The sequence below is a fragment of the Macaca thibetana genome, chromosome 12, assembly GCF_024542745.1.
Source record: "Macaca thibetana thibetana isolate TM-01 chromosome 12, ASM2454274v1, whole genome shotgun sequence".
Taxonomy (NCBI): Eukaryota; Metazoa; Chordata; class Mammalia; order Primates; family Cercopithecidae; genus Macaca; species Macaca thibetana.
The window spans coordinates 85671740-85696822 of record NC_065589.1 but is presented as its reverse complement, the minus strand read 5'-3'; the positions used below and the strand labels follow the sequence as shown (position 1 = coordinate 85696822).

Sequence of the window (25083 nt, the reverse complement as noted above, 5' to 3'; positions counted from 1 at the left end):
ATTGTCAAACAAGCATTAATGCCCTGAAAATAGGACCCTTCCAGCCTGGTCAGGAAATGAAACTGCTGTCTCCAAGAACAGAAGACTACATGGTGGGGGAGTTGCCTCTCACAGATGGTTTCACTAAACAGACTCCTCAAGAACACTCCACACCAATACCTTACCCTGATGCAAAAATGCCATTGTTAACCAAGTAATTAATATGATGCTAAATTCCATTAATTGAGAGGTAGTTTGCAGATTTCGGTGATAATGATCTATCATCTAGATAACTGTCCTCATTTTGTTTTCTAAGCCTTCCCATACCCAAAGCTCTGCCTCCTTCTAGCAATTTTTAAGGAACGTAATCTATGGAATGAGCTACTTGTTTTCTAATATCACATTGCTGTTTGTTAACTGTGCAACCATAGAAAAGTTACCTAAGGTCTTTGTTCTTTAGTTTCCTTGTCTCTTAAGTGGGAATAAAAATTAGTTCTATACTGCAGGGTTGTTGTAAGGACGACACAAAACATCCATGAAGAATGTTTAGAACGGAGGCTGGCATAGAACAAGCACTTAGATGATGGTTGCTCTTACAGGTGTGTCAAGAGCTAAGCTGAGCATCCAGGTATCAACACAGTCAATTAAAATGATAAACCAAAATGAAAGCAGTAGTCAAGCCTTAATCCCTTACTGCAACAGTATCAGCAGGAGGCTGAAGAGGAGAAGGCATTGGCTCCTCCTGTGTTCCATTTTTCCCCCTGGAATGTTGCTGAGTAGTGGATCAGAGCAGAGCAGAGCAGACAAGAGGGGCAGCTCACTGCCTGCCCAAGGAACGCAGCACAAAAGGGTTCTTCTGTTATGTGGCCCTGGGATCCAGAGTAAGAAAGGGAAAGGCTAGGAGTGGGAAAGCACTGAAGAGTGAGTCCGAGTTGAGCAAAGTGTCTTCGAGACCCATTCCCTCTCCAATAAAGTGGTCCTGGCAGAGGCTTTGGCCTGAATGGAGGCACCTGGGTTAGGAATGCAGACAGGCAGAAGAGCAAGTCCTGCAGCCGAGTGGAGGGTCTGAGTCCTGGACCACAACTCCCTTTAGAGACTTCAACACACTGGCTGGGCACCAAGTCTGAGTGAGAAAGCAGGTTTCCCCCATGAGCGCCCCACTAGGTAGAGCCTTTGTTTTACCTGTGGTTGGGCCTGAAAGATCACACATAGGATCTGGACCAGGAGCTTATTTCCTAGGTTGTTACACTCTCTCACACACACATCACACCACACACACACATACACATACTTCACTTGTATAAGATCCTCTGGAGCAATGTAGATGCTACTGAGGTTTCACTGGGGAGGGAAAGAGTGTTACTTCACACAACTAACAGGGAAAAAAAGAGTTCTTAATACTACTTCTGGTCTCCAAGTTTCTTTTCCTTTTATTTTCTTTTTCTTCCTCTTAAGTCTTTTTAAAAATTGTGTAAAATACATAGAATATAAAAATGGACCATCTTAACCATTTTTAAGTGTACAGGCCCATAGTGTTACATACGTTCACATTGATGTGCAGTCTACATGACTCTTTTTACCTTGCAAAAATAAAACTCCATACCCATTCATCAGCAACCTCCCATTCCCTACTCCCGTCTCCTGTAACTCTTTTCCAGTACCTCCTAGCCTTGCCGGTTCGTCTACTTTAATTTCTTTCATCCCTATTGTGTGAAGTAATTTTTCCTCTTCATCATTCCTAAGGACAAACTTGTCATCTCAGTCTCTCTGCTTCTTAAAAACAAAGTCCCAAATCCTGCACCCCCAGCGTTAATGGGCACACTCTCTTAGAGGGGACTTCAGCAACTACCTTTAATACCAAGTATTCTTTTCAGATTCTTTTACCCATTCTAAATGGCTTACCAATTTTTTCCAAACATAAATTATGTTTGCACCACAGGACTCCTAGGAGCAAAGTTCCTCTCATTTCAGTATGAAATGAAATTATGCTGACCACGAATTCAGAAAAAAAAAAAAAAAAAAGATTACTACATTTACAGCTACATTTCTGGAGCAATCATCAATACTTTAGAACATGAAGTACACACATTCAGTATACTGTATTTTCAAAGATTTTTGTGTTTTTGGCTCTCTAGGTGATGTGTTGACATTTTTAGATTCTCACGTGGAATGTAACGTTGGTTGGTTGGAACCTCTTCTGGAAAGAGTGTATTTAAGTAGAAAGAAAGTGGCCTGTCCAGTAATCGAAGTCATCAATGATAAGGATATGAGGTAATATTGACACATTCCACAAGATACTTCTAAGCACATATGTAAACACAAGCAGCAGAAAGTGCTGAGTATATGCCCAATATGTGCATTTTTTGAAAATCCAAAACATATACAGCTTACTTAAATAAATGGAAAAGCATGGTCGATATCTTGGGATCAGAGTCTGCTGATGCAATAATCTATCTGGTCACTACAAATTCTTAACTCTAAATACCAATAAATCCTAATAGTTATTATCTGTTTTTTCCCCTTTATATTTAGCTGAACCCACAAATATTTATTTGCCTCAAGTTTAGTTCTTATTTCTGTGGGAAACACGTATGTGCTTCTAAGTTGCCCTTGTACTTTTTTTTTCTTCAAAACTGGCCAGAACAGTATTAAAATAAAAGTATAAGTTAAGCACAAATAATCAAGCCAATTAGTTACTAAAGCAAATTGTACTTGTAAATGTTCTTGAACTATTATTAAAAGGTGGTGCCCTAAAATCATCATAAGCACTTGTTTCATTCATTTGACTACGTTGTGAAACCAAATTGATAAAGTACATAAAGATTTATATAATCCCAGATAACACTTTGGTTTTTTCTTCCTGGATTAGTTACATGACAGTGGACAACTTTCAAAGAGGCATCTTTGTGTGGCCCATGAACTTTGGTTGGAGAACAATTCCTCCAGATGTCATTGCAAAAAACAGAATTAAAGAAACTGATGCAATAAAGTAAGTGTGTGCAATTTAAGACTAGAAAGCAGTCATATATCTTTTTGTAAAAGCATAAAAAATTCTACAAAACAGCTTATTATTCTATAGAACATTAAGAATCACAGTTCTATCCAATAGATTACCAAAGCAAACACAATATTCCTGAGAAATTTGTTCCCAAAACTAATTCTTCACTGGTCATTTGTACCTTACTCAGGGCTGAACACACAAAAATTCACTAATGCTATCCTGTCCCCTAGGATTTGCAACCTAAGAAACACAAACTAGCAAAATGTGCTGCATACATACTATATAAACACACATAATATTAAAGTAAACATAAGTGCAAATTAAAAGTAAATAATAGTAATAGAAATATCATTCTAATGATAGCAATGGTTAGGATTTTCTTTTACAGCCTAATCCTACCCCCTCCATGAGAGAAGTGCCAAATTCTATGAATAAATTTAAGAATCGATTCAGAAGCTGGATATGAATTCAAGTTTGGGCTTTTATTCCCAAGAAACTGCATTAAAGAACACAGCTTAGACCTGAAGCTGAAGTGGAGGCTTCCCATTACTTCTTCAGAATCTAGGCCTGCAGGACAAGCATTCAGCCAGCCACAGAAAGAGCAGCAGGGAGCTTAAATTTTCCCTGTTGTAGTGACCACTTAAGCAGACACAAGCAAGCCAGCCCCAAGAGAAAGCCAAGCCCAGACTGCATTGAAGCATGTTTTCCCCAAACTTACCCCTCAATCAATCATACCACCTTCCTTGCCAGGTGTGATGCCTTCAGAATTGTTCTACCAAGCAAAGAAGTGAAGGTTCTACCATTTATTAAGCACTCTGTGCCAGGCACCTAACTCTCTTCCTAACTCTAGGAGGCAGGTGGAAGTATTCACCTTAAAGAGGTGAGGAAATTGAGACTTAAAAGCATTAAGTAATTTTCCCAGAGATCCACAGTTAATGAAAGAAGAATTTGAGACTCAAACCCAGAACTACCTGGATTTAACACTCTTATTCTGCACCTACACCTAAAGAACCTCTGCTTTTTCCAAACTCTCATGTTGAGGGCCAATACAGTGGTTGAATTCAGACTACATTCAACATAATGTTAGGAAGAGAATGCATTCTGGATAGACTAGTAGGAAAATTGGAGTGCAGAAAGAACACGAACATAAATGGTGGCAGAGGGGAGAGAGGTATGGGACAGGAATTATGTCCCCCTTGAGATTACTGTATACACTAAGCACAAAGCAGACTCTCCACAGAAACTACTTCAGCTGGCTGAGTGGTGACCACCATAGGAAGTGATTCCAGTCTTCGCTAACTGCTGACTAAAATATAGTTTCTATTCTCCATAATCAACATTATTAGTGAAGGCTCTGGAGACAGTTTGAATCTCCACTCTGCTACTGAGAAGTGGTATGAGCTTGAAAAGACTACTTCTCATCTTCAGCCTCTATTTCCTCATTTTTACATGAAGACTCATAAAAGCAGGTGCTACTTAGATTGTTTTAAGAACTGAATCAGATAATACATAAAGTGCTTTGAAAGGTGCTTGCCATATAACATGCTGTCGGTAAAGTTTGTGTGTGCTTGTGAGGCAGGAGAATAGGGTCTGGAGGCAAGAACCTTGAGGCCAATTCATGCCGACCTCCTGAAGTCGAATCAAGGAAAAACACCAAGGTCTGGGGGGCAGGAAATCTAAGACCAATTCCTGCTGACTTCCCAAAGCTGGATCAAAAGGAAAACACCTGGGTCTAGGGGCAGGGGATCGAAGGCCGAATAACACCCACTTTCTAAAGCTAAACCAGAAGGAAAATTCCATTTCCCCACATCCGAGTAAAAAAGGATCAAAGGCTACTCTCCCTACAGCCCTCCCCTTCCACCACCTCTCAGAGGGAAAGGGAGGGTGCCTTGGACTGGCCAAGCAGGGACCTTCCCTTCATCTGCATAGGGCGCCAATTCACCTCAGCCTTTCATTAGCCAAACAAATCCTTCATCCAGATAAGGGGCAGCCGATAGGGACCTCGAAAGGAGTACTCGCAACTCAGAAAACTTTGTAACCCGTTTGCTCCGGCCCACTCCCACCCTGTGGAGCGCTTTCTCGCTTTAATAAATCCCTGCTTGTGCTGCTTCGTTCATGTGTTTCGTTCCTTTGTTAGTGTGTTTTGTTCAATTCTTTGTTCAAACTACCTAGAACCTGGATAACTCACACTCACGGCCTTCCTTCCGGTAACCGCGAGAGGCAGTACAGTGGAGTGAGTGGCACAGCGTCCCCTCAGACTGCCCAGAGCAAACCCAAGGTGTCAACTGTCCTTGGGAAAGTTTCTTACCTTCTCTGTGTTGCCGATTCCTGAGAGCTTGCTTGGAGGTTCTAGCAGGGAGCGCAGCTGCTCGTATACCCTTGAGGGAAGACCGGCCCTCCTCTGTCGGGGATGGTGGTCCTCTTCCACAGAGAGCGCAGCTTCCGGGAGGGACGCACACGGAGAAGTGAGGGAGGAAGGGGACACCCGCCTAGCCAGCCGGATCAGCCGAATCAACCCTGGCAATTCATGAGGTGACAGATGTCGCAGCCAGATCGCCCTCACATCCAGTGTTGCAGATTTTTTTTTTTTTTTTTTTTTTTTTTTTTTTTTTGGAGACGGAGTCTCGCTCTGTCGCCCAGGCTGGAGTGCAGTGGCCGGATCTCAGCTCACCGCAAGCTCCGCCTCCCGGGTTTACGCCATTCTCCTGCCTCAGCCTCCCGAGTAGCTGGGACTACAGGCGCCCGCCACCTCGCCCGGCTAGATTTTTTGTATTTTTTAGTAGAGACGGGGTTTCCCTGGGTTAGCCAGGATGGGCTGGATCTCCTGACCTCGTGATCTGCCCGTCTCAGCTTCCCAAAGTGCTGGGATTACAGGCTTGAGCCACCGCGCCTGGCCCAGTGTTGCAGATTCTTAATAATCATACACACTCACAAGATTTTTTGTGAAGTCTGGGCTGGTATGTATATAATACTTACAATAGTGCCTGATACTCCCTTAGCCCTGAATAAGTGTTAAAAATAACATTCCTGGACAGTTTGTGTCACAGTATAAAGGGCAAATAATACTAGTTCCAGGATGCATCTTTGCTGAACCTAATCAAGCTCTACCACCATGATCCAGGGATGGCATCACTTAAGCGCTATTTGTGACTCTGTCCCAGGGCTTCCCTGCATCGGATAGCTATTCTGAAAAGCCTTCTACCTCCAGTACAAATGTACAGAGGACCAACTCTAAAAGTCGAACTTTCATGAAATGTAAGTTTAAAAAACAAACTTTTCTTTTTGTAGGTGCCCTGTCATGGCTGGTGGATTATTTTCTATTGACAAAAGTTACTTTTTTGAACTTGGAACATACGACCCTGGCCTTGATGTTTGGGGTGGAGAAAATATGGAGCTCTCATTCAAGGTATTACCAGGTGTTTCCCAAATTTTCTTTACAATAATGAGTTAATCAATTTAAATGGTTTGATTTTACTACTATAATCAGATATGTGACTGCCACTAAGAGGAAATTTCACGGAAATTTTAGGGTCTCTGGATTAATTTTTTCATATCTCAGATCGAATTTGGAGGAATCCATTGCTGTCGTGAAATTTATTAGCATTCCCTAGTCTTTCACAACACCATTTCTGCTTGTAAATATGGGGGAAATGACTTTCTGCCACTCAGAGTAAATGCTGTGGGAGTCATATGTGATACAGAATAACTCTTCTGGGACATCTGTCTAGTATGTTGGAAGGAATAGACTCAATCTGTATTGGATCATCTTGGAGAACACAAATGACAGAAGGACATAAAAATACCTCTAAAGCAGATCACCGACAGGTCAGGTGTGCTCATAGTACAGCTCCTTTGGATACTTTATACCATCTATTATACAATCACCAATTAACTTCTGAGAAAGCCTTGGCAACAGCAGTAGTAGAGAGTGTCCAAAAAGTAATTGCTTTCCTATTGGGTGGGTGTTCTGTATGTAGGCAAAAGGGTATAATTTTGGAGCTGCTGATCAAGAAAAATGGTTTTGAGTTGTGTACCACAAGCCTTTTGGTTTTTCCCAAAATGAGAGTAGGGGAATGTGAACAAATGGACATCTACACTTCTTTCCCTGATTCAACCAAAACAAGAACTCATATTTTACAAAATGGGATTCTGTGAAGATTTATTTACAAATAAATAAAAAACTTATATTGCAGGTTAGGAAATGAAAAAACTACATTTCACTAATCCTAAAATGATCCACAGCAATACACAAAATTAAATAAGCCTGTTGAGTTTGATTTTCTATTTCAAAAGTGTGTTTGAAGTTGAGTATTACTTCAGGTAAGGGGATACAAGGTCGCCAGCCAGGTGGTTTCTTGTCATTGTTAAGTGCCCATGATTTGTGGATAATCATTTGATAATTGATGCTTATCATCAAATTCTTCCAGGTGTGGATGTGTGGTGGTGAAATTGAGATCATTCCCTGCTCCCGAGTGGGCCATATATTCAGAAATGACAATCCGTATTCTTTCCCCAAAGACCGGATGAAGACAGTAGAGCGGAACTTGGTGCGGGTTGCTGAAGTCTGGTTGGATGAGTATAAGGAGCTGTTCTATGGCCATGGAGACCACCTCATCGACCAAGGGCTAGATGTTGGCAACCTCACCCAGCAAAGGGAGCTGCGAAAGAAACTGAAGTGCAAAAGTTTCAAATGGTACTTGGAGAACGTCTTTCCTGACTTAAAGGCTCCCATTGTGAGAGCCAGTGGTGTGGTAAGTTCAAGTGACAATTTAAAATCTTACTCCATAAAAACAAAACACAAAATCTCTTTCAAAAATGTGTGGAAAGAATGAATAATTACATCATAAATAAACATCAAGTATGAGCATAGATGGGACAAAGCATAGCTGAGAATTAAATATAGGTAAACTTAAGGAAGGCTACCAAGTGGTCATGTTCATTGATTAACTCAACAGATATCTATTGAATATCCATAGATCTGGGAGTATTTCAGACTTGGATTACAGGGCGATGAATGAAGCAGACTTGATCCCTTCCTTGTGGAGCTTAATTTGGGTAGGGAAGAAAGATTATAAACAAATAAGCAAGTCAAGTGTAAATACAAAATATAATAGCTCTCATTTAGGGAGCAGGCCACAGTTGATGAATTCTCAGAGTGGTACAGAAATCCTCTCTGAGAAGGAGACTTTGTAACTCACGCCTAAAACACTAAGTGTCAGTCAGCCAAGCTCTAAAGAAGAGTGCTAGGCAGAGGGTGAAGGTCATGTAAAGCCCTCAGACAGGTGAGTGTTCTCCATCCAAGCACTGGAAAGAAGGCAAATGTTGTTGTCAGGGTGTGAAGGAGGGAAGAATGGCGCCAGAAGAAGGTGAAGAGGAAGGAAGGAGCCAGATCACACAGGTCCTTGTAACCAAAGTAAGGATTTTCTTTCTTTCTTTCCTTCCATCTTTCCTTCCTTGCTTCCTTCTTTCTTCTGAAAGTAGTGGGAAGTTACTGAGCAGAGTTAAGCAAGGGGGTGATAAGATTTAATTAGGATTTGTAAAGATTTCAAAGAGGGACTTAAAATTACAGAAAATATCAGAGAATAGCAGATAACATTCCAGGACATGAGAGATAGTATCCGAAGGGAAGAAGCTAAGCCAGATAAGGTGGCCAGAGTACAAGACTAAGAAAACATCAAGGAAGAGGAAAAGCTGGGGAAAAGCCATTTCAAACCCATTCTAGGAGTGAAGCTGCATTTGAAGAGGATGGTAAGACACGTGGGTTTAAATATGATTAGCCAAGCCTTCAGCTGGGGTTCTTTGCCTTTCATGCTTATTTCTAATCTTTTATTTCCAATTTGATTTGACTTATAACTATCCCCAGTGTTTTTGTTTTATTTCAGCTTCCTTTTTCTTCATCCAAGAAATTATTTTAAAATGTGACCATTAGTTATCCTGCCCTTTTAGGCCAAATTTTTTCAGTTCTTCTAGAGAGCGGGTTATACCATGCTTTCTATCTGGAAATTCTCCTGATAGCAAAAACTTATTATAATACTCCCCTTGAAAGTATTAGGGAAATCCAGGAAAGCTATGAAAGACAAGAAACTAGTCTTAGAAAGTGATTCTGTTTTTTACAAAATTCAACTGATAAATAAACATATGCGACCTCTTTTTAGGTAATGCACTATATTATAAAATTGCCATTTTTATAGGTCCAAATAGAATGGCAGCTAATTTAGATGGCTCAACCTGGTAATTTATCAAACAGTTTGGATTTATATACACACTGTTCAAATGACAACATGTCAAATATAACTGTAAAATAAATTTACAATTTTTAATTTCAACCCCTGAGCAGAAAAAAAAAAAGAAAGAAAGAAAGAAGGAATTCCCACTATTGTAATTTTTCCCATTCCAACAGCACAATCTCAGTAAGAGTAATACTGAACTTTAACCACCAGAGGGCACTAGAAAACTACGTTTTGGCTCCACTGGTAGGCTAACTTGTGTGAGTTCCTACGAAATTTCTGAAGAGCTCTCCTAATGAAACAGCCTTCTGCCGATGTCTCCGCTATAACATATCAAAATGCAGCAAGTAGTTTAAAAACTGATTTTAACAAATTCCTTCTATTTTCCTTTGTTGTTTCCTTGAACAAATTTCAGTGAAGATGTAGTTTGCTCCCTTCTGAAGCAACCAGCAGGGAGCGTTATTACCATTTTTAAAAAATTAGGACCTTTCTCCAGGTAATTTGGAGCAAATTAAGTAGATCATTATTTTAGATAGATAATCTTGGAAATTTCCAAGAAAATAAACTCCACAACTTCTTTTTGTATCTTGCTCCATTTCACTTCTTTCAACCTTCACACGTAGATACTTAAATCCAGTGAAAGTTTTGTGTTTTGTAATAAGAACAAATATTTTCTTATTGAACCAACAATATTTGAAGCTAATAATCTCACCAATAATGTATTTTTACACTGGATTAAACTGCTGGCAAACAGTCTATAGCTCTGTTTCCCTTTTTTCAACCTCCATGTGTAGGAATTTAAATCCAGTGAAAGTTCGTGTTTTTTGTAATAAGAAGAAATATTTTCTTATTGAAACGACAATATTTGAAGCTAATAAAAGAATCTCACCAATAATGTATTTTTACACTGGATTAAACTGCTAGCAAATAGCCTAATGTTTAACAATTCTGTCATAAATTGTGGGGAATATCTACTTCCTAAATTGGAAAGTGAAATAATACAACATGGATAATTTGACATTTATACACTGCCTGATTTTTTTAAAGATTAAAATGGTTTACAGTAAAAACATGGATCAATTATTTTTAAATAAAAAGGAAAAATTCTAAAAATGGTTAATAATGAAATGAAGAATAACAATTCCAAAGCACTTCAGAGACGATGTCTATACGAAGAAAAGTATTAGGTTGGTGTAAAAGTTCCTTCAGTGGCAAAAACCACAATTAAATAGTTTCCTTGGTAATTCCTAAGAAGAAGGGAAAAAAAAAAAAAAACATTCAGGTCAAGTGAGAGAGGGGCATGTAAGGGACAGAAAATTTTATCTTTCTTTCCAATGCTTTTCGGTTCTTGGAGGGATTATACAAAATAAACACAAATATCAGTTAACCAGGGGGTTCTCAAACACTGTCCTGACCAATGTTACTTGTGCTGTCTCAGAGTTCCATGGTCAAGTACATTTGAGAAACATTCGTACAACATTCTGAGCAGCAAGCTGAACATGCACACCCTGAAGATTTTGAGAAGTTCTGGAGTAGAACCACCTGTTCAGCTCTGTGGAAACCTGCATTTTCCAAATTTGTTTGAAGATAGAATATTTCTGCATGATCCACAAATATAGGAGCTTATATAATATTTATCTGTGCTGAAGTACAGAGAGCAACTGCAGCATGCTTTCCTTCTTTTAAGCCCCGAGATTATTCTACCCTCACGTCTTTCTATTCACCTTCCTCTCTGAAGTTCAGGGCTGGGACTGGGGGGCACTAAATCCTTCTGTGCCTTGTGATGCCCACGTTTACTAACAACGAGCTGTCTCTCCCATATTTGTCATTTTAAATTGCAAATAGAGCTTTCTCTGAGGATTTTTGATAGAGATGCCATCCTTCCATAGTTGCTTTGTTTCTGTCCGTGCCAGGCACCTCAGAAGTCATTATCAACCTGGTACTATTTTTAGCGTTTGTTTCTATGCCTTGAAAGTCTGTGATGGTTCCTGTCCAAAGCAGGTGGTGTAAATATTCATCTCAAACCCAAATGAAGTCTGGTGTAAAGTTCCAGATTCTCAAGGAGAATCCAGCTTCCTTGTTTTCTCCCTGTGCTAACGGGCAAATTGTTTTTCCTAGTGCAGCATTCAACTGAAGGTCTGTTTTTCCGCTGTTACGTGGAAGACCTGAATTCCAGCTTTTTGGCTTACCCACACCTCTGTTTTTCTTCCATCCATATGAAGGAGCAAGTCTTTCTTGCCAACCTTTGCATGGTTCCCTGTAGCCTTTAATTTTTTCTGCGTATTCTGATCCCTGAAGATGTCCTTTACTTTCTTGTCCACTAAGCTAAGCATGTAAAAGTGAGGACCAACGTACTGAGCGCCCTTTTATGAAGTCTGGCAACTCTGTAAGCATCCAGCTGCCATCAGTGCAGCACCCTGAGTTAGAGCTCTTTGTTAGGCGTCATAGAACCGGAAAGGCACAAATAGTGTCCCTGGCAACAAAGACTTCAGTTCCTCCCAGCTCAGGAGGCTTTCCCGGGACATGTCATATAGATTCGGCTCTGCACGGCTGTTCTAGAAATCTGAAAACCCTAAGTTGCACTGTTAACCCATCATCTTGTTAGCCCTGCCCAGGATGTCAAAGGAGGAAAGGAAATCAACATTTTTCTGCAATAAATGGTGACTTAAAGAAAGCTACCTCCATATTTGACCCTGTAAATCCATTAAAAACCTGGGGGCCTGCCAGAAAGTGCCTTTATGCTTGGCTCTAGATTAGCTTTCGTGACTTTCCTATACTGAATTGTAGCTCGCTTGAGTCATTAAGGAGATTCTGACAGGGAATCAGCTGGAATCTGCTGTTCTTTGAAGGACTCAATTTATCTATGATTCAGTGCTTAAGCAGTCAAAAGCCTTGAAGGGGTCAGTCAGGGAACATAGCTCATAATTCTTATATGTGCATTGACTTTCAGTATCTGCATTAGATAAACTTAAGACCAGAAAATAACTACTTTTCTTGCCACCTTTGCTCATTTGTTATTTAGCATTCCAGGCAAAGGTTAATTAAAAGTTTCTGTGTGTTGGCTCTATGGCTGATCACAGGCCAAAATTAACAGATTGAAGCTGTACTATTACAAGATTACATTATGTCTCTGTTAGAGACAGCAACCAATAAAACTGGATAGTGCTAAGTAATGTTAAGCTATTAACTATCTTTTAACCTTATTATAGTTTTATATTCTGTATTTTCTAAATGTGTCTGAATGTCTTGTTCTACTTTAAATTGTTTTTTAATTCCTGTTTCGTATTTTGCTTCTTAGCTTATTAATGTGGCTTTGGGTAAATGCATTTCCATTGAAAACACTACAGTCATTCTGGAAGATTGTGATGGGAGCAAAGAGGTATGCTAAACTGTTTTCTATCTCATGGTAGCTGACAGGTGCAGGGTATGACGCATTCATTGCTCAATTGAGAAATTCATCTTTCCCCAATAGAAAAATAATTTTCTAAATTTCTTTGTAATTAGAGAATCCACCACTAAACACAAAGACAGTGACTGGGGGAATAAAGGTGTGGGTCCTGCACTCAACTCACTGGATCCAGAAAGAATACAGTCCTGCCACCATCACTTGCCAAAGCATATTAACTTCTGCAGATTCATTAACCTTTGGGTAAATGGTAGTAATAATCATGCCTACTTCTAGAACTGGTGTGAGGCTGGAGTTAGGTAATACCTATGAAGCCTGCAGAACAATACCTAATGCTTAGTGCTCTGTAAATGTTTGCTGTAATAATAATAAAGATAAAAATGTAAAAAATGCGTAACATAGGTAAAGATACTAAAGAGAGAACATATTTCTAAATAATCATTCTAAGGAAGCGGTCTTCTTCTCTGATTCCATTCCCCTTTCCCCTCATTCTCCCGCATTTTAAGGGAATAATGGAAATAACCAAATCCATGATCCATGGTAGAAACGTCTATAGGAAAACTCCACAAACTCAGAGCGAAATGGTTAGTAGAGGGAGTAGGGCCAGGAAGCAGGGAATAGAGACTCCTTCCACAGTGCTGGAGGTGAGCTCTGAGTGATTACACTTCCCTCACTAACATACATTCCCTAACAGTTCTGTGTTTGTGGAAACAGTTATTGGTTTGAGTGGCAAGTAGGACTCAGAGGAAAATAGATTCATGAGTAGAAATCAGTTCCCAAAATTGCAGATTGTTCTTTGGTACAGAGATTATTTTGCGATAGTAATCTAGGCTTGTCAAGTCTTACATCTTTGCTTTGACTTCAAGATACTGTTTATATTTTTTGGTGCATCCCATCTCTACCTCTTAACTCAAAGCTGCTACTAGAAGAAAAGGTATCTCTGTTGCTATATTTAGCTATGAATTGTAAACCTGAAGCCAAGGCCACTCTTTTTTAATTAGGAAAGAAAGGAGTCAAAGGGAAGTGAAAAAGTGTTAAAACCCATTAAAAGAAATAACTTTCAGTTACTAACAAAGAGGAAATAAAGTCATAAATTGTAAAAACAAAACCACAGTTATTTCACATTATATAAAAGGAAAAGTATTAAATTATGCATTTTTTTTTTTTTTTTTTGGAGGGGGGAATGATCATTGCAGGGACTTTTTGTGCCGGAGTAACCAGTATTTTATCTGAAAACCCAAGTTCTATTCTTGATGACCATTGAGTCTTTCTCAACTGGATGCTGGGAGGCAAAAGTATAAATTATTCAGCCTTCACCTTCCACAAAGCCCCAGCATCTTTTAGTCTCGTTGCTCATTTTTAGCTTCTGCCTCTCATAGTTTGCTTGGGTAATAAAAAGTAAAGAAATGTGGAGGAAGTTAACTCATTTTCGGCAGAATTAATGAGGCTTAATACCAAGCCAATGACTACAACATTCATCCAAAAAGGCTCAACAAGAATAAGACCCTTAGATTGAATCATCCAGCTCTATCCCTTTACCTTCTACCTAAAATATCTCCTTGGTTATTAACCTTTCAAGCAGTTGAGACATATTTTTCCAAGGTAACATCTAGCTTCTCTTAGTAGCACATAACTTCCTTATATTATGCCATACTTCCATGCTTCCTACATGTTAATGTTCACACAAATCACCTAGGGAGTTTGCTACACTGCAGATTCTGAATCAGTAGGTCCGTGATGTGGTTGAGACTCAGCACTTCTAACTAGCTCCCAGGTGATGTGGATGTTGGTCCAAGGACCACCATTCCAATGTCAAGTTCCAACACAATGACTTTGATCTAACCTGATAATCAAAGTTGAACTTCAGTTACAATACAAATGATTCATGAGGTAAAGGTTTAGATAGATTTTACCAGAAGCCTATTTTTTCAAATATGTTTATGTTAGTACAAAACAATAAATTTCCCACAGACCCAGAGCATTAGAGTAAATTGACCAGGCAGATAATACTAGGTTGTAAACAACTGAAGAAAAATATTTAAGGTTAAAAACGTAGTTTCATTACCAGAATTGGTGCTTATTTTAGACACTGGCAACTTCTCCAAGAGCAGTTTCTATGAACTGGGGGATGCCAACCTGGTAGCAACCTGATGATTCCTCGTGCTAGTAGCAAAGAAAGACTTCCACCTTTTCCACAATTGGACAAAGCCTTTATGATAGTTTTATACAAGGAAGCATCAAAAATCCACCCAAGAAATTTAGGGCTGTGACTGTTATCTCCCTATAGCCACCCGTGGTTTAGAACCTTAATCATGTGGTAGACTGAACATTCCAATTCTTTAAGCACCAGGCTTGTTTGGGATTCAGAACACTGAAATGACATCCATATGCAGACAGAACTAATTGCACTAAATAATTTTATTATTGTAACTAACATTTATTGAAGGCTTATTGGGTGCTAAACACTTGATAGTCATTACCCCAACCCTCTGAGATAGATACAATCGCTGTCCAACTTAAAAATTAGAAAAATAAGATTAGACAGGGTAAATAATATGCCCATACTATCAGAATTACAAATGATAATACCAGAACTTGAATCTAAAATGACAGATCATAGTTCCTATATTCTTAACTATTGCTAACAAAAATGTTTGACAAAGCCCCTGCCTGTGTCTGCTGCCTAAAGTGACCCTTTATTCATTTCCCCCACAGCTTCAACAATTTAATTACACCTGGTTAAGACTTATTAAATGTGGAGAATGGTGTATAGCCCCCACCCCTGATAAAGGAGGCATATGCCTGCACCCTTGTGATAACAGAAACAAAGAGCTAAAATGGCTGCATAAATCAACATCAGTCTTTCATCCAGAACTGGTAAGCAAAAGATTGGTACCTCTTCTTTACCACAAATATGACTTTTGATCAAATAGGACATAAAATTTTCATTATCAGCTTCCTCAGTCAGAAGTTTTGTGTGTTTGTGACAATGGGATTATGTAAAAGCTCACTCACAGAGATACATGGGTATCTTTTGAAAGTTGGCAAGTCCTTTTTTTTCTTTTTCAAAATTTATTTCAAATGAATTATTTTAAATAGAAGTCACCAAGTTCTTGTAGTTACATTGCTATCATTTGCTTCAGTCAATCGACAACACCAAAAGTTAGGCTTAAAGGCTAGAACTGGTTCCCACTCGTTATCAGAAATGCTTATAAGGAGAGGATATGGGCAGCATAGGAAGCCGCATGTCTCCTACAAGTCCTGCACTTGAGAATGAATCTGGTTCCTCATTCTGCCCCCTTTCCATAGAAGGAGACTTTTTCATCCCCTACGGTACCCAGAGACTGGGGCTTCTGACGGTCTGCTGGACCCAGCTTTCACCAGCTCGCTGGAGCCGCTTGTGTGTACACTTGCTAACTTTGCATTCAATCCTACCACATTGGTAGCTTGAAACTGGCCATATTGGGAGTATTTATACCACAGAAATTGGAAGATGTTACTGGATCAGGGATACTTTTCTGAAGGTCCAGTTATTCTATTTACCAGAACATTCCTGGTCTACTGTATTCATTCTCAAAAGTCCTCTCCATTTTTCCAAATTACATTTTAACAGAATATGGAGTCATAAGCCTTGGTGTAGGAGCTTAAGGTTGGCGAGAATAGTCTCAGAACTGCCTTCTTAAATTTTCTACCATCTCTCTAGCAGGTAGCCACCAAATCTACTGTCTACAGTAAATATCTGGGTATTTGGAGACTCTCAGTTTGCCCAGGGCTGTCCCTAAAGTAAGCACCTTTTCTTCCTCGAGGTACCTCCGTTCCTTTTAACAACACAGCCAATGGCTATTCTCTTCTCAACATTTTTCTTCCTGCTCAAGGCCAAAACTGGGGCCTGAGTAATGTGTTCTCCAGCCTTTCTCCCATTAGATCCTCTCTGTTGTATTTCAATTCTTTCTGGACAGTCTTTTTCTCTTTAGTAATAATGGTTATTATTGAGTTATTCAGAAAGATTAGGAATTATTAGCATATATGCTGCTAATTTTATTTTTGCATAGTGTTAGGAAATCCATATACATGCAGTGTAGTGAATAACTTACATCTTACCTTCTCCCTGTGCCAAAGTCAGGAGGGAGGGAAGGAGAAAGGGGGAGTGGGATAAGGAGAGAAAGAGAGAAAGTGAGTAAGAGAGAGAGAGAATATGAATAAGAACGAGAACTAAAACACATTCTTCATCTCCAGAATTGAATCTTGGGAAAGAGTTCAAGCATAGCAATTTCTCTTAAGCAGTAAGCTGATTTGGTAAAGGAGGTAATTTAGTTAAGATAGCAAAAATTGGAAAACCTTTCGCTACCTTGTTTGTACCTATGACTTTGTGACATTTGACACAGCTGCCTTCTGTCTTGGGTTTCCTTTTTGATGTTACCAAATGTCCTGGAGATTAGAAGCTTGGTGATCAGCTTTCTTCTTTTTTCAGTTTTTCAGTAGTTTTCATGCTGTACCTCCTAGGTCCCCCAGTACATGTAAGTCTTAAACAACAAGAGAAGTATAAAATGAGACTTCTTTACAAATCCTTGACAATATTCAAGCATCATATTTCCAAAATCCTGCAAAGGTGACGATACTTTTGAGGAACAATCTTTAAAATAAATTATTATGAAAGTCACCCCTTTTTGATAACTTATTAAGGTTTAAAAACAACATGTGTAATTAAGATCGTCTTTGTCATAGTCATAAGTAATTGAGAGAATTTATAGATAAAAAAATATATAAGCCATTAGTAAGTTCTATGTAATTTATCTATCATTTCTAGGATATTCACTAAATATTAAGCAATAATAGAACTTTATTTAATATTTGGACATCAGTTGTTATGAATTGTCAGAGATTATGGTAAAGAGCTCACAAATAAAATACATCACTTCCAGAATTTTGTAATCCAAATTCACAAAGACACCTACTTTAAAAATTAATTAACTTTTTGTTGCAGTATGTATTTTTTCTTTACCGTCAATGAAGTAGTTATCATCTATCAAATCCAATAAATGTCATCTGTAATGTTTTCTCTTTAAAGAGTATATAGTTCTCAGCCACATCATCAAAAAATTTTTATTTTGCCTCCTGAGGACTTAAAAGTCTTATAGCTTGGAGGAGGATGATTACTTAGTCTGAGACAGAGACAAATTTAATACTTTTCAAAGTCTGTGTTTATGTTAATAATTTAGTTCAGAAGAGTTCTTAAAAATCAAAAATATAACTGCCTGTCAGTTTTTTTAAATTGGTTTTCATTTCTTTATATCGCAGTTATCAAATTCAACCTCATTCCCAGATCCTCTTTCTCTCCAGGTGAATCACATTGTTTTTGAAAACAATCAGCAATTATTATGCTTGGAAGGAAATTTTTCTCAAAAGATCCTGAAAGTAGCTGTCTGTGACCCAGTGGAGCCATATCAAAAGTGGAAATTTGAAAAATATTATGAAGCCTGAAATGGAACTGATGTTTTTATATAGTAAATGCATTAAATACTGTGAAAATAACACTGAACTTGTTAACTGTATTTCTCAGCAGTAGTTTAAATTTTCAATTTTAATAGAATTTGAATGGAAGATTTTTTATAAATCACAATATTTGGAATACCAAAAGATAACTCAGGAAAACAGTCCAACATTGGACTGAAGTCCTTCTTCAGAACTGGGTGGCCTTTTGAATTGCCTGCTTTCCACCCTGTGCTAGAACTCATCCTGCAAATTTCTCTATGAAGCTAACAAGTAACCGGAAATGAAGACAGAAGGACTTGAGAAAGCATGAGGGTATTCCCAATGACTGTGTTTGATAATAATCAGCTCTTCTGGCCCACAAGTAGGAATGATCAATGAGAACTTAACTTAGTCCTTTATTTGGAGATTTTTTCATCAAACAAAAATTTCTTGAGTTCTTATGGCTAGAATACCTCGGATGCCCACAGCTATCACGTTTGTGAAATCCCTCCAGACTACATGCATACTTACCTAACAGTTTGAAATGGGATTGATCTACTGCCGGTAACCCTGCTTGATGGCAGCATTTTGATCTAAATTACATAATGGTTTTTCCCAATCTGAATCAGTGGAAAAAAATTTAAGTGAGGAAGAAGAGGGCTTCAAATGCTTATTTAATTCTAGGTATGAACACTGTTTCAGCTCATTTTGTGCTTTTAAAACTACAATTTTAAAGATTTGCAATACCAATAACTTCCTAGATTCATGTGGATTTTTTTAAAGGCAATGAAAAAAGGCTGGATTATAACACACTGTAGTAACCAAAAATGCATTTAAGCATTGAATGCACTCTAGTGCAGGGCCAAATAAGAGGAGTTGAAATGAGTAAAGCAGAAATAGAACTGCTGAAAGTTTCTTTTATATAAAAATAATAAAATTCGACTTTAGATATAGTAGCAGTCACAGGAATGAAATATGCTAAAAATGGGCTCTAAAATATTTCAGAGTGAAAGTAAAGTGAAGGAAACACCATGAAACGGGAAAGGAGTGAGGTAAACAAGTCTTAGGAATAGAGTTAAGAAAAAATTCCCCTGGACTTAACCAGAGAAGCAAGGGGATCTGGTATCTCTATGAAGGAAAAAAGAGTAAAGCCCTCAGTGTGAACCCAGTGAAAACACTGAAAATTTGGGAAAAGTTAAATACTGATTTCATCCAAATAAAGCCTCTAATCTTAAGTATACCAATACATTGACATACCAGAAGAGGCCTTAGAAATCAGGATAGCCTTTGCATTTATTTCATTAAGAAAACTGATGCTGAGAGGACAAATTACCTAAAAATCTTAAAACCCAGGCAAGTCAGTCAAAGAATCAAGATTAGAATTCAGGTTTCCAGAGACAGGGCTCATTCTGCTGCCTCAGGTCACTGGCTGGCCTGAACAAATCTGCTTCACAGAATTCCTTAGAAAGAGGTACACAAATTTCTTTGCTGGGATTGGGTCCCTGGAGGACAACCATACTATATTCTTGTTAATATTTTTTTTTTAAGTTAAACCTTGGTTCAGTTGAGATGAAGGTGAAACTAGATATATTTCATTCTGACTTCTAGTTTAACATTTAATTTCAACTTCTAGTGAGTTAACGTAAAAGCAAAACTATAAGAATGGGAAAAAGAACTATTTCTGCACATTTGTAACATATTTAAGATGTTTTCTTCAAATAATTGAAAATTGTAGATGAGTAAGAGAATGACTAGAAAATGAGATACAGTTATATGACACATAATGATGTTTTAGTCAACAATGAACCACATATTTGACATTGGTCCCAAAAGATTATATTAATAGTATGGTATCTTTACTCTACTTTTTCTATGTTTAGATATGTTTAGATACACAAATACTCACCATGATGTTAAGATAGCCTACAGTATTCAATACAGTAACATGTACAAGTTTGTAGCCTAGAAGCAACAGGGATTCCATATAGCCTAGGTGTGTAGCTGGCTACCTACACCATCTAGGTTTGTGTAAGTACACTCTGATGTTCACACAATGATGAAATTGCCTAATGACACATTTCTCAGAATGTATTTGTGTCATTAAATGATGCATGACTGTAATTCTTTTCAAAACAGAGCCATATGGGGCAAGGGGGGTCGGGGGACACAAGTCAGTTGCCAAAAGACTAATTGAGTTAGTGACACACTGAATATGCTAGGTGCTTCACGTAATTCTTCTTGTAACTAAAAAATGTTCAGAGGTTTTTTCCCCCCGGGTATATAGGCTCTCTTTTTATCCAAAAATACTTTCCACAAAGAAGTCAACTCTGTTCTGAAAAAAAAATGAATTGTGTTTTGAATACACTCATCTTTGGGTATATCAGCTAAAGGAAGTTGGATTTTTTTCCTTAACAGAACCTTCTGCAGTCCTCTCAGTTCACATCCTTTCTGACTTTACCTTGACCAACTTATTATATAAAGCTATATTTAAATCTCTATTGTCAATATGACAAAGGATTGTTTTCAAACATCACAAATTTGTTCTTGGATAGAATTTTATACATTGCTTCTGTCATATATTTGCTGTTACTCTAAGAAGCAAGGAACTGATCACTAGTTGGGAATTTATATGGGCCTAAACTTGAGTGTATTGATTTATTATGAAATCCACTACCAACATTTTCTCAAGCAGAACCTTCTAAATTTTTTTCAGGAGACTGGAATAAAGGTATAAATGCTACTCGATCTTCTGGTACTTCTAATGATAAACCTTTGGATGAGACAGGTACTAATCAGTACTGAATTCTTCAATAGGAGACTGTGTTATAGGAGCTACAGATTTTTCCCTGAATTAGCTTAGGTCATTGCCTTTTCTTTTTTTTTAAAAAAAAAAAAGTCTATGCATCTTGTGACCTTGAATACAAGGGTGGTCTTGATAGTATTTGACAGGACTAACCAACTTACCAAGCCATCTAAGTGCTTCTGAGACTTTTCAGTTTGCACAATTTCTTTCTTTTTCAACAGTTACCCAGCACTTCTGCCCTACTCTCTTGTAAGCTGACAGAGCTGTTGTTGGTACAACCGTGTTTTATCACCAGCATCAAATTTGCTTAATACTGCTTGCTGACATCCCCTCAGCTGTCACTCACAGCAAACCACCATGTGCGATGATCACAATGTATTATTAGCTTCCCCACACTAATTTGGAAACATTCTCTTAGATATTAAAACACCTTGCTTCTAGTATTAGTTTGGGACTGAAGAGGGGCAAAGATACCATTTACAGTGTATAGGAGTCCAATATTCCCAACCAACCTTGATTTCATGAATGGCTTGTAATTATTTTTAGTGGGCACTCATGCAATAGAATGAGGTTTAAACATACCAGAGAGTACCATCTTTCTTTGTTTTAACATCTCTGATTGAATTCCTATATTCAGAATACAAGAAAGAAATTTTACCAACCTGGCACAGTGGCTCACGCCTGTAATCCCAGCACTTTAGGAGGCCAAGGTGGGTGGATCATGAGGTCAGGAGTTCAAGACCAGCCTGGGTAACATGGTGAAACCCTATCTCTACTAAAAATACAAAAATTAGCTGGGCATGGTGGTGGACGCCTGTAATCCCAGCTACTTGGGAGGCTGAGGCAGGAGAATTGCTTGAATCTGGGAGGTGGAGGTTGCAGTGAGCCGAGATTGTGCCACTGCACTACAGCCTAGAAAACAGAGCAAGACTCCATCTAAAGGAGGAGGAGGAGGAGGAGGAGGAGGAGGAGGAGGAGGAGGAAGAAGAAGAAGAAGAAGAAGAAGAAGAAGAAGAAGAAGAAGAAGAAGAAGAAGAAGAAGAAGAAGAAGAAGAAGAAGAAGAATTTTTACCTCAGAAGAAAGCCCCAAAATCTTGGATTAAAAACGAAAAAATGACAATGGGTGATGGGAAAAAAGAAAGGAACTAATTATCATTGAGTATGTGTAGGCACTATTTGTATAGGCACTATATGTGTCCCCTCTCACTGATGGGTACAACTCATGAAGTGAGTCTCATTCTCCCTGTTATACGAAGAAGGATAACTCCCATATACAGATGAGGAATTTGGCAAATTGCCCAAGGTCATCCCACAAGTAAGAGACAAAGCCCAGTTTCCATTTTATCTGGCTCAAAAAATCATTTCTCTTACTATACCATGCTGCTATATAATTAATTTTCTTCTTTACATAAGGCTGTCATCTCAGGTGGGTGCATTTAAAAGTTTCTTGGTCTCAGATTACTGACGCCACAGTATTGAAATGAGATTGAATTAAACTTCTTTGGTCTCTTTTGGATGTTGCATAAACAGAAAAAAGAAACTAGGTCTCTCTGTGGTAACCAACTGATGGGTAGGTATAACCATGGCTACCCCCACATGTTTTGCTGTGATCTGTCTCTTTAACTTCGTGCAGAACCTATTCTCTTTCATCTCCTGGACCAAATATGAGAGAAGGAAGTGGACATGTGGAAGGTTCTTCCTCCGTGAATAATATTGAAACAGCTCCATATTCTGGAGAAATACCCATGGTTCATTGTCTCATGCCAAGATAGAATTCAGGACACAGACACACAAGAGGAGTGGGTCTAGGAGTGGAAAGTTTAATAGATAAAGAAGAGAACAAGAAAGCTTACACATGTTGAGGAAGCGAGTTGCTCAAGAGAGGGTTTTCCATGTTTGGGGCAAGATTTGATGGATTTTATACAGAGGCTTGAGGAGGTGGTGATTGATTTACATAGAGCCCAGGGGATTGGTTTAACCAGGTGTACTATTTACACAGCCAGTGAAAAGACTGGCCCTCCCACCCTAATCTTTTATTATGCAAACGCAGCTTCTACCTGGCTGTCACCATGACCTTGCACACGTGGCTTTACTTGACTGGCACCATGACACCCACACACCTGGTGACAAGGAAAAGGGAGCGGGAATTGCCATATTCAATGTGCCTGGCTTCCAGGTACAGCTGCTAACTTTACATATGCGAGCCTCTAGCTTGCAACTTGATTTTTCAGGCTCCTTTTTGTTAGAAAACAAATGGTTTGGGGGCTGCTTTTTATTAAAGGAAAAATTCACCGAGAACTATTTTACCCTTTCTAATGGCCTAAAATAAATTTTTAATGACTCCTGTATTAATATTACCAACTCTCTTGATTCCTCCAACCTTTAAACAAAGCTAGCAGATTGCTCATCTTGAATAGAAATAAAAAGTTAAAAAGTTGGAGTCCTTTAAAACACAAACCATGACTTTTTATTTCTACTGATTGTGTAGATTGTCACTACTGTGTTTTGCAACAACTTTTGCACGGGTTACTCAATAGTTGCTACAAGACAATATGCCTTACAATCAGAAAAAATAATATTAGCCAGAGATATTGTACAAAATATTTATTTTTTGACAGTTTTGAATAAGCCATATGAAGTATTGTATATCCCTAATAAGGCTTAATGGATGGTATTCCAGGTGTTGGTGGTGTCTGTATCTCAAAGAAAGAAAAAAAATAACATCACACTAAACAGAATTAATGCCTCTGTTTTCAACCTAATGGAACAAGAGTTATCATTTCAATTAGGGTCCCTTTGCAAGTTTATGTGATTCTTTGCTTTGTAAAAACACAAAACACAAGGGAAAATTCTCATTTTCCAGCAAATACAGCAACTTCTATTATGCTGAGTTTCTAATAATGAGTTGCCATCAAATAAGTAATAAATAATTTCTTTGAAAACAAGAGCTTTCTGTTTTATTATTGATTGACAGGTATTTACCAGTTTAAGGATATTGTCCATAAGTATCTATATAATAAAGCCTTTATATTAGATGTTAAATTAAAATTTTTGATAGCATGAATAGATTTTTAAGTGACCATTCAAAAACAGCAATTTTTGTAAATATACTGTATGTGTGTAGATGTGTATATATATATATATGTTTGTCGATGCTTTGATCTGGATGCTTTGATATGTTTGTCGATGCTTTGATCTAAATATTTGTCGATGCTTTGATCTGGAAGAAAGAAATATCAAGAGTTTCTACTCACAACGTAAAGAAAATTAAATGTTTTTGGATATTTTTAATTCTTTCAGTTGTATAGCTTTGTCTGCATCTGGCCTTCTGTACAAAAGTATCTCAAGTGAACTTTCACTCTGGATACCGTTTTCCAAACTTCAAGGAATAATCAAATTCTCAATTATCAGGGTGCTTGTTATTTAGTTGAAGATTACACACGTCTTCTGCTTCAAACAACTACCCCAAATTTGCTAGTTTTATATATATTGGCTTAAAAACAAGAGAAGTCAAAGATTAAGTAAGTGAATTGTGTTAAGGATTGCCTGAAAACGTTTGCTAAGGGGAGAATAAAACTAAAACTATGGAGTATAAAGGATGTTGGAATTAAACATCTTTAAGTACTTTTTTTCTGCATCTGACCAACTGAAGTTATTATAAAGAAGGAATCAAGTATGTAACTTTAAATTCTAGGTAAACACCCAAATTACTTTCTAAATTCATTTCCAAAATTCTCCTGTGCTGGCAGTTAGCTACTAGAGATCATCATTTGCTTTTGCAGTTTGCCATGTTCTGAGTGACTTCAACTGTTTACTGCTACCCAAGTCATTGTGTTTGTATTGATTGCCTGGCTCAGTTATCTCATGTTCTTCGTGAGCTATATACACATTTTCATTGTCTTTAAACAATACTCTGTTTTTAAGTTAAGTAGAATATTGTACGGGTTATCAGAAACCCATATTCATTGTGTTATGTTTCTGTCTGATATTTTAATGTTGGCAAATATAGTTTTTAACATTGCATTTTACAATCCCATTGGTTTTTAGAGTGATGAAAGTTCAAGTTTTAAGAGAAGTGGTTGCCTTTCTCATACTGTCAAACATATTTTTTCTTTATTATACTCTGGTGCTTTATCCTTCTCCATAATTTTCTATTATTACTTATTTTAAATGTTTTCCCTATCACATTGAAAAA

At 38.0% G+C, this 25083-nt stretch overlaps 1 protein-coding gene across 2 annotated transcripts in view; it reads left to right on the top strand.

Annotated features, from left to right (window-relative positions):
- The window catches only part of GALNT5 (polypeptide N-acetylgalactosaminyltransferase 5), a 67026-nt gene that overhangs the window by 36502 nt on the left and 5441 nt on the right, over positions 1-25083 (top strand). The window contains exons 4-10 of one of the 2 annotated variants that reach the window (XM_050751746.1): positions 2115-2250; positions 2849-2968; positions 6269-6386; positions 7408-7731; positions 12506-12586; positions 15329-15490; positions 17954-23824. In XM_050751746.1, the coding sequence (XP_050607703.1) occupies positions 2115-2250; positions 2849-2968; positions 6269-6386; positions 7408-7731; positions 12506-12586; positions 15329-15490; positions 17954-18094 (1082 nt within the window). In that variant the 3' untranslated portion in view covers positions 18095-23824. Of the gene's footprint in view, positions 1-2114; positions 2251-2848; positions 2969-6268; positions 6387-7407; positions 7732-12505; positions 12587-15328; positions 15491-17953; positions 23825-25083 lie in introns of those variants that run through there. The other variant, XM_050751747.1, reaches the window with a different exon arrangement.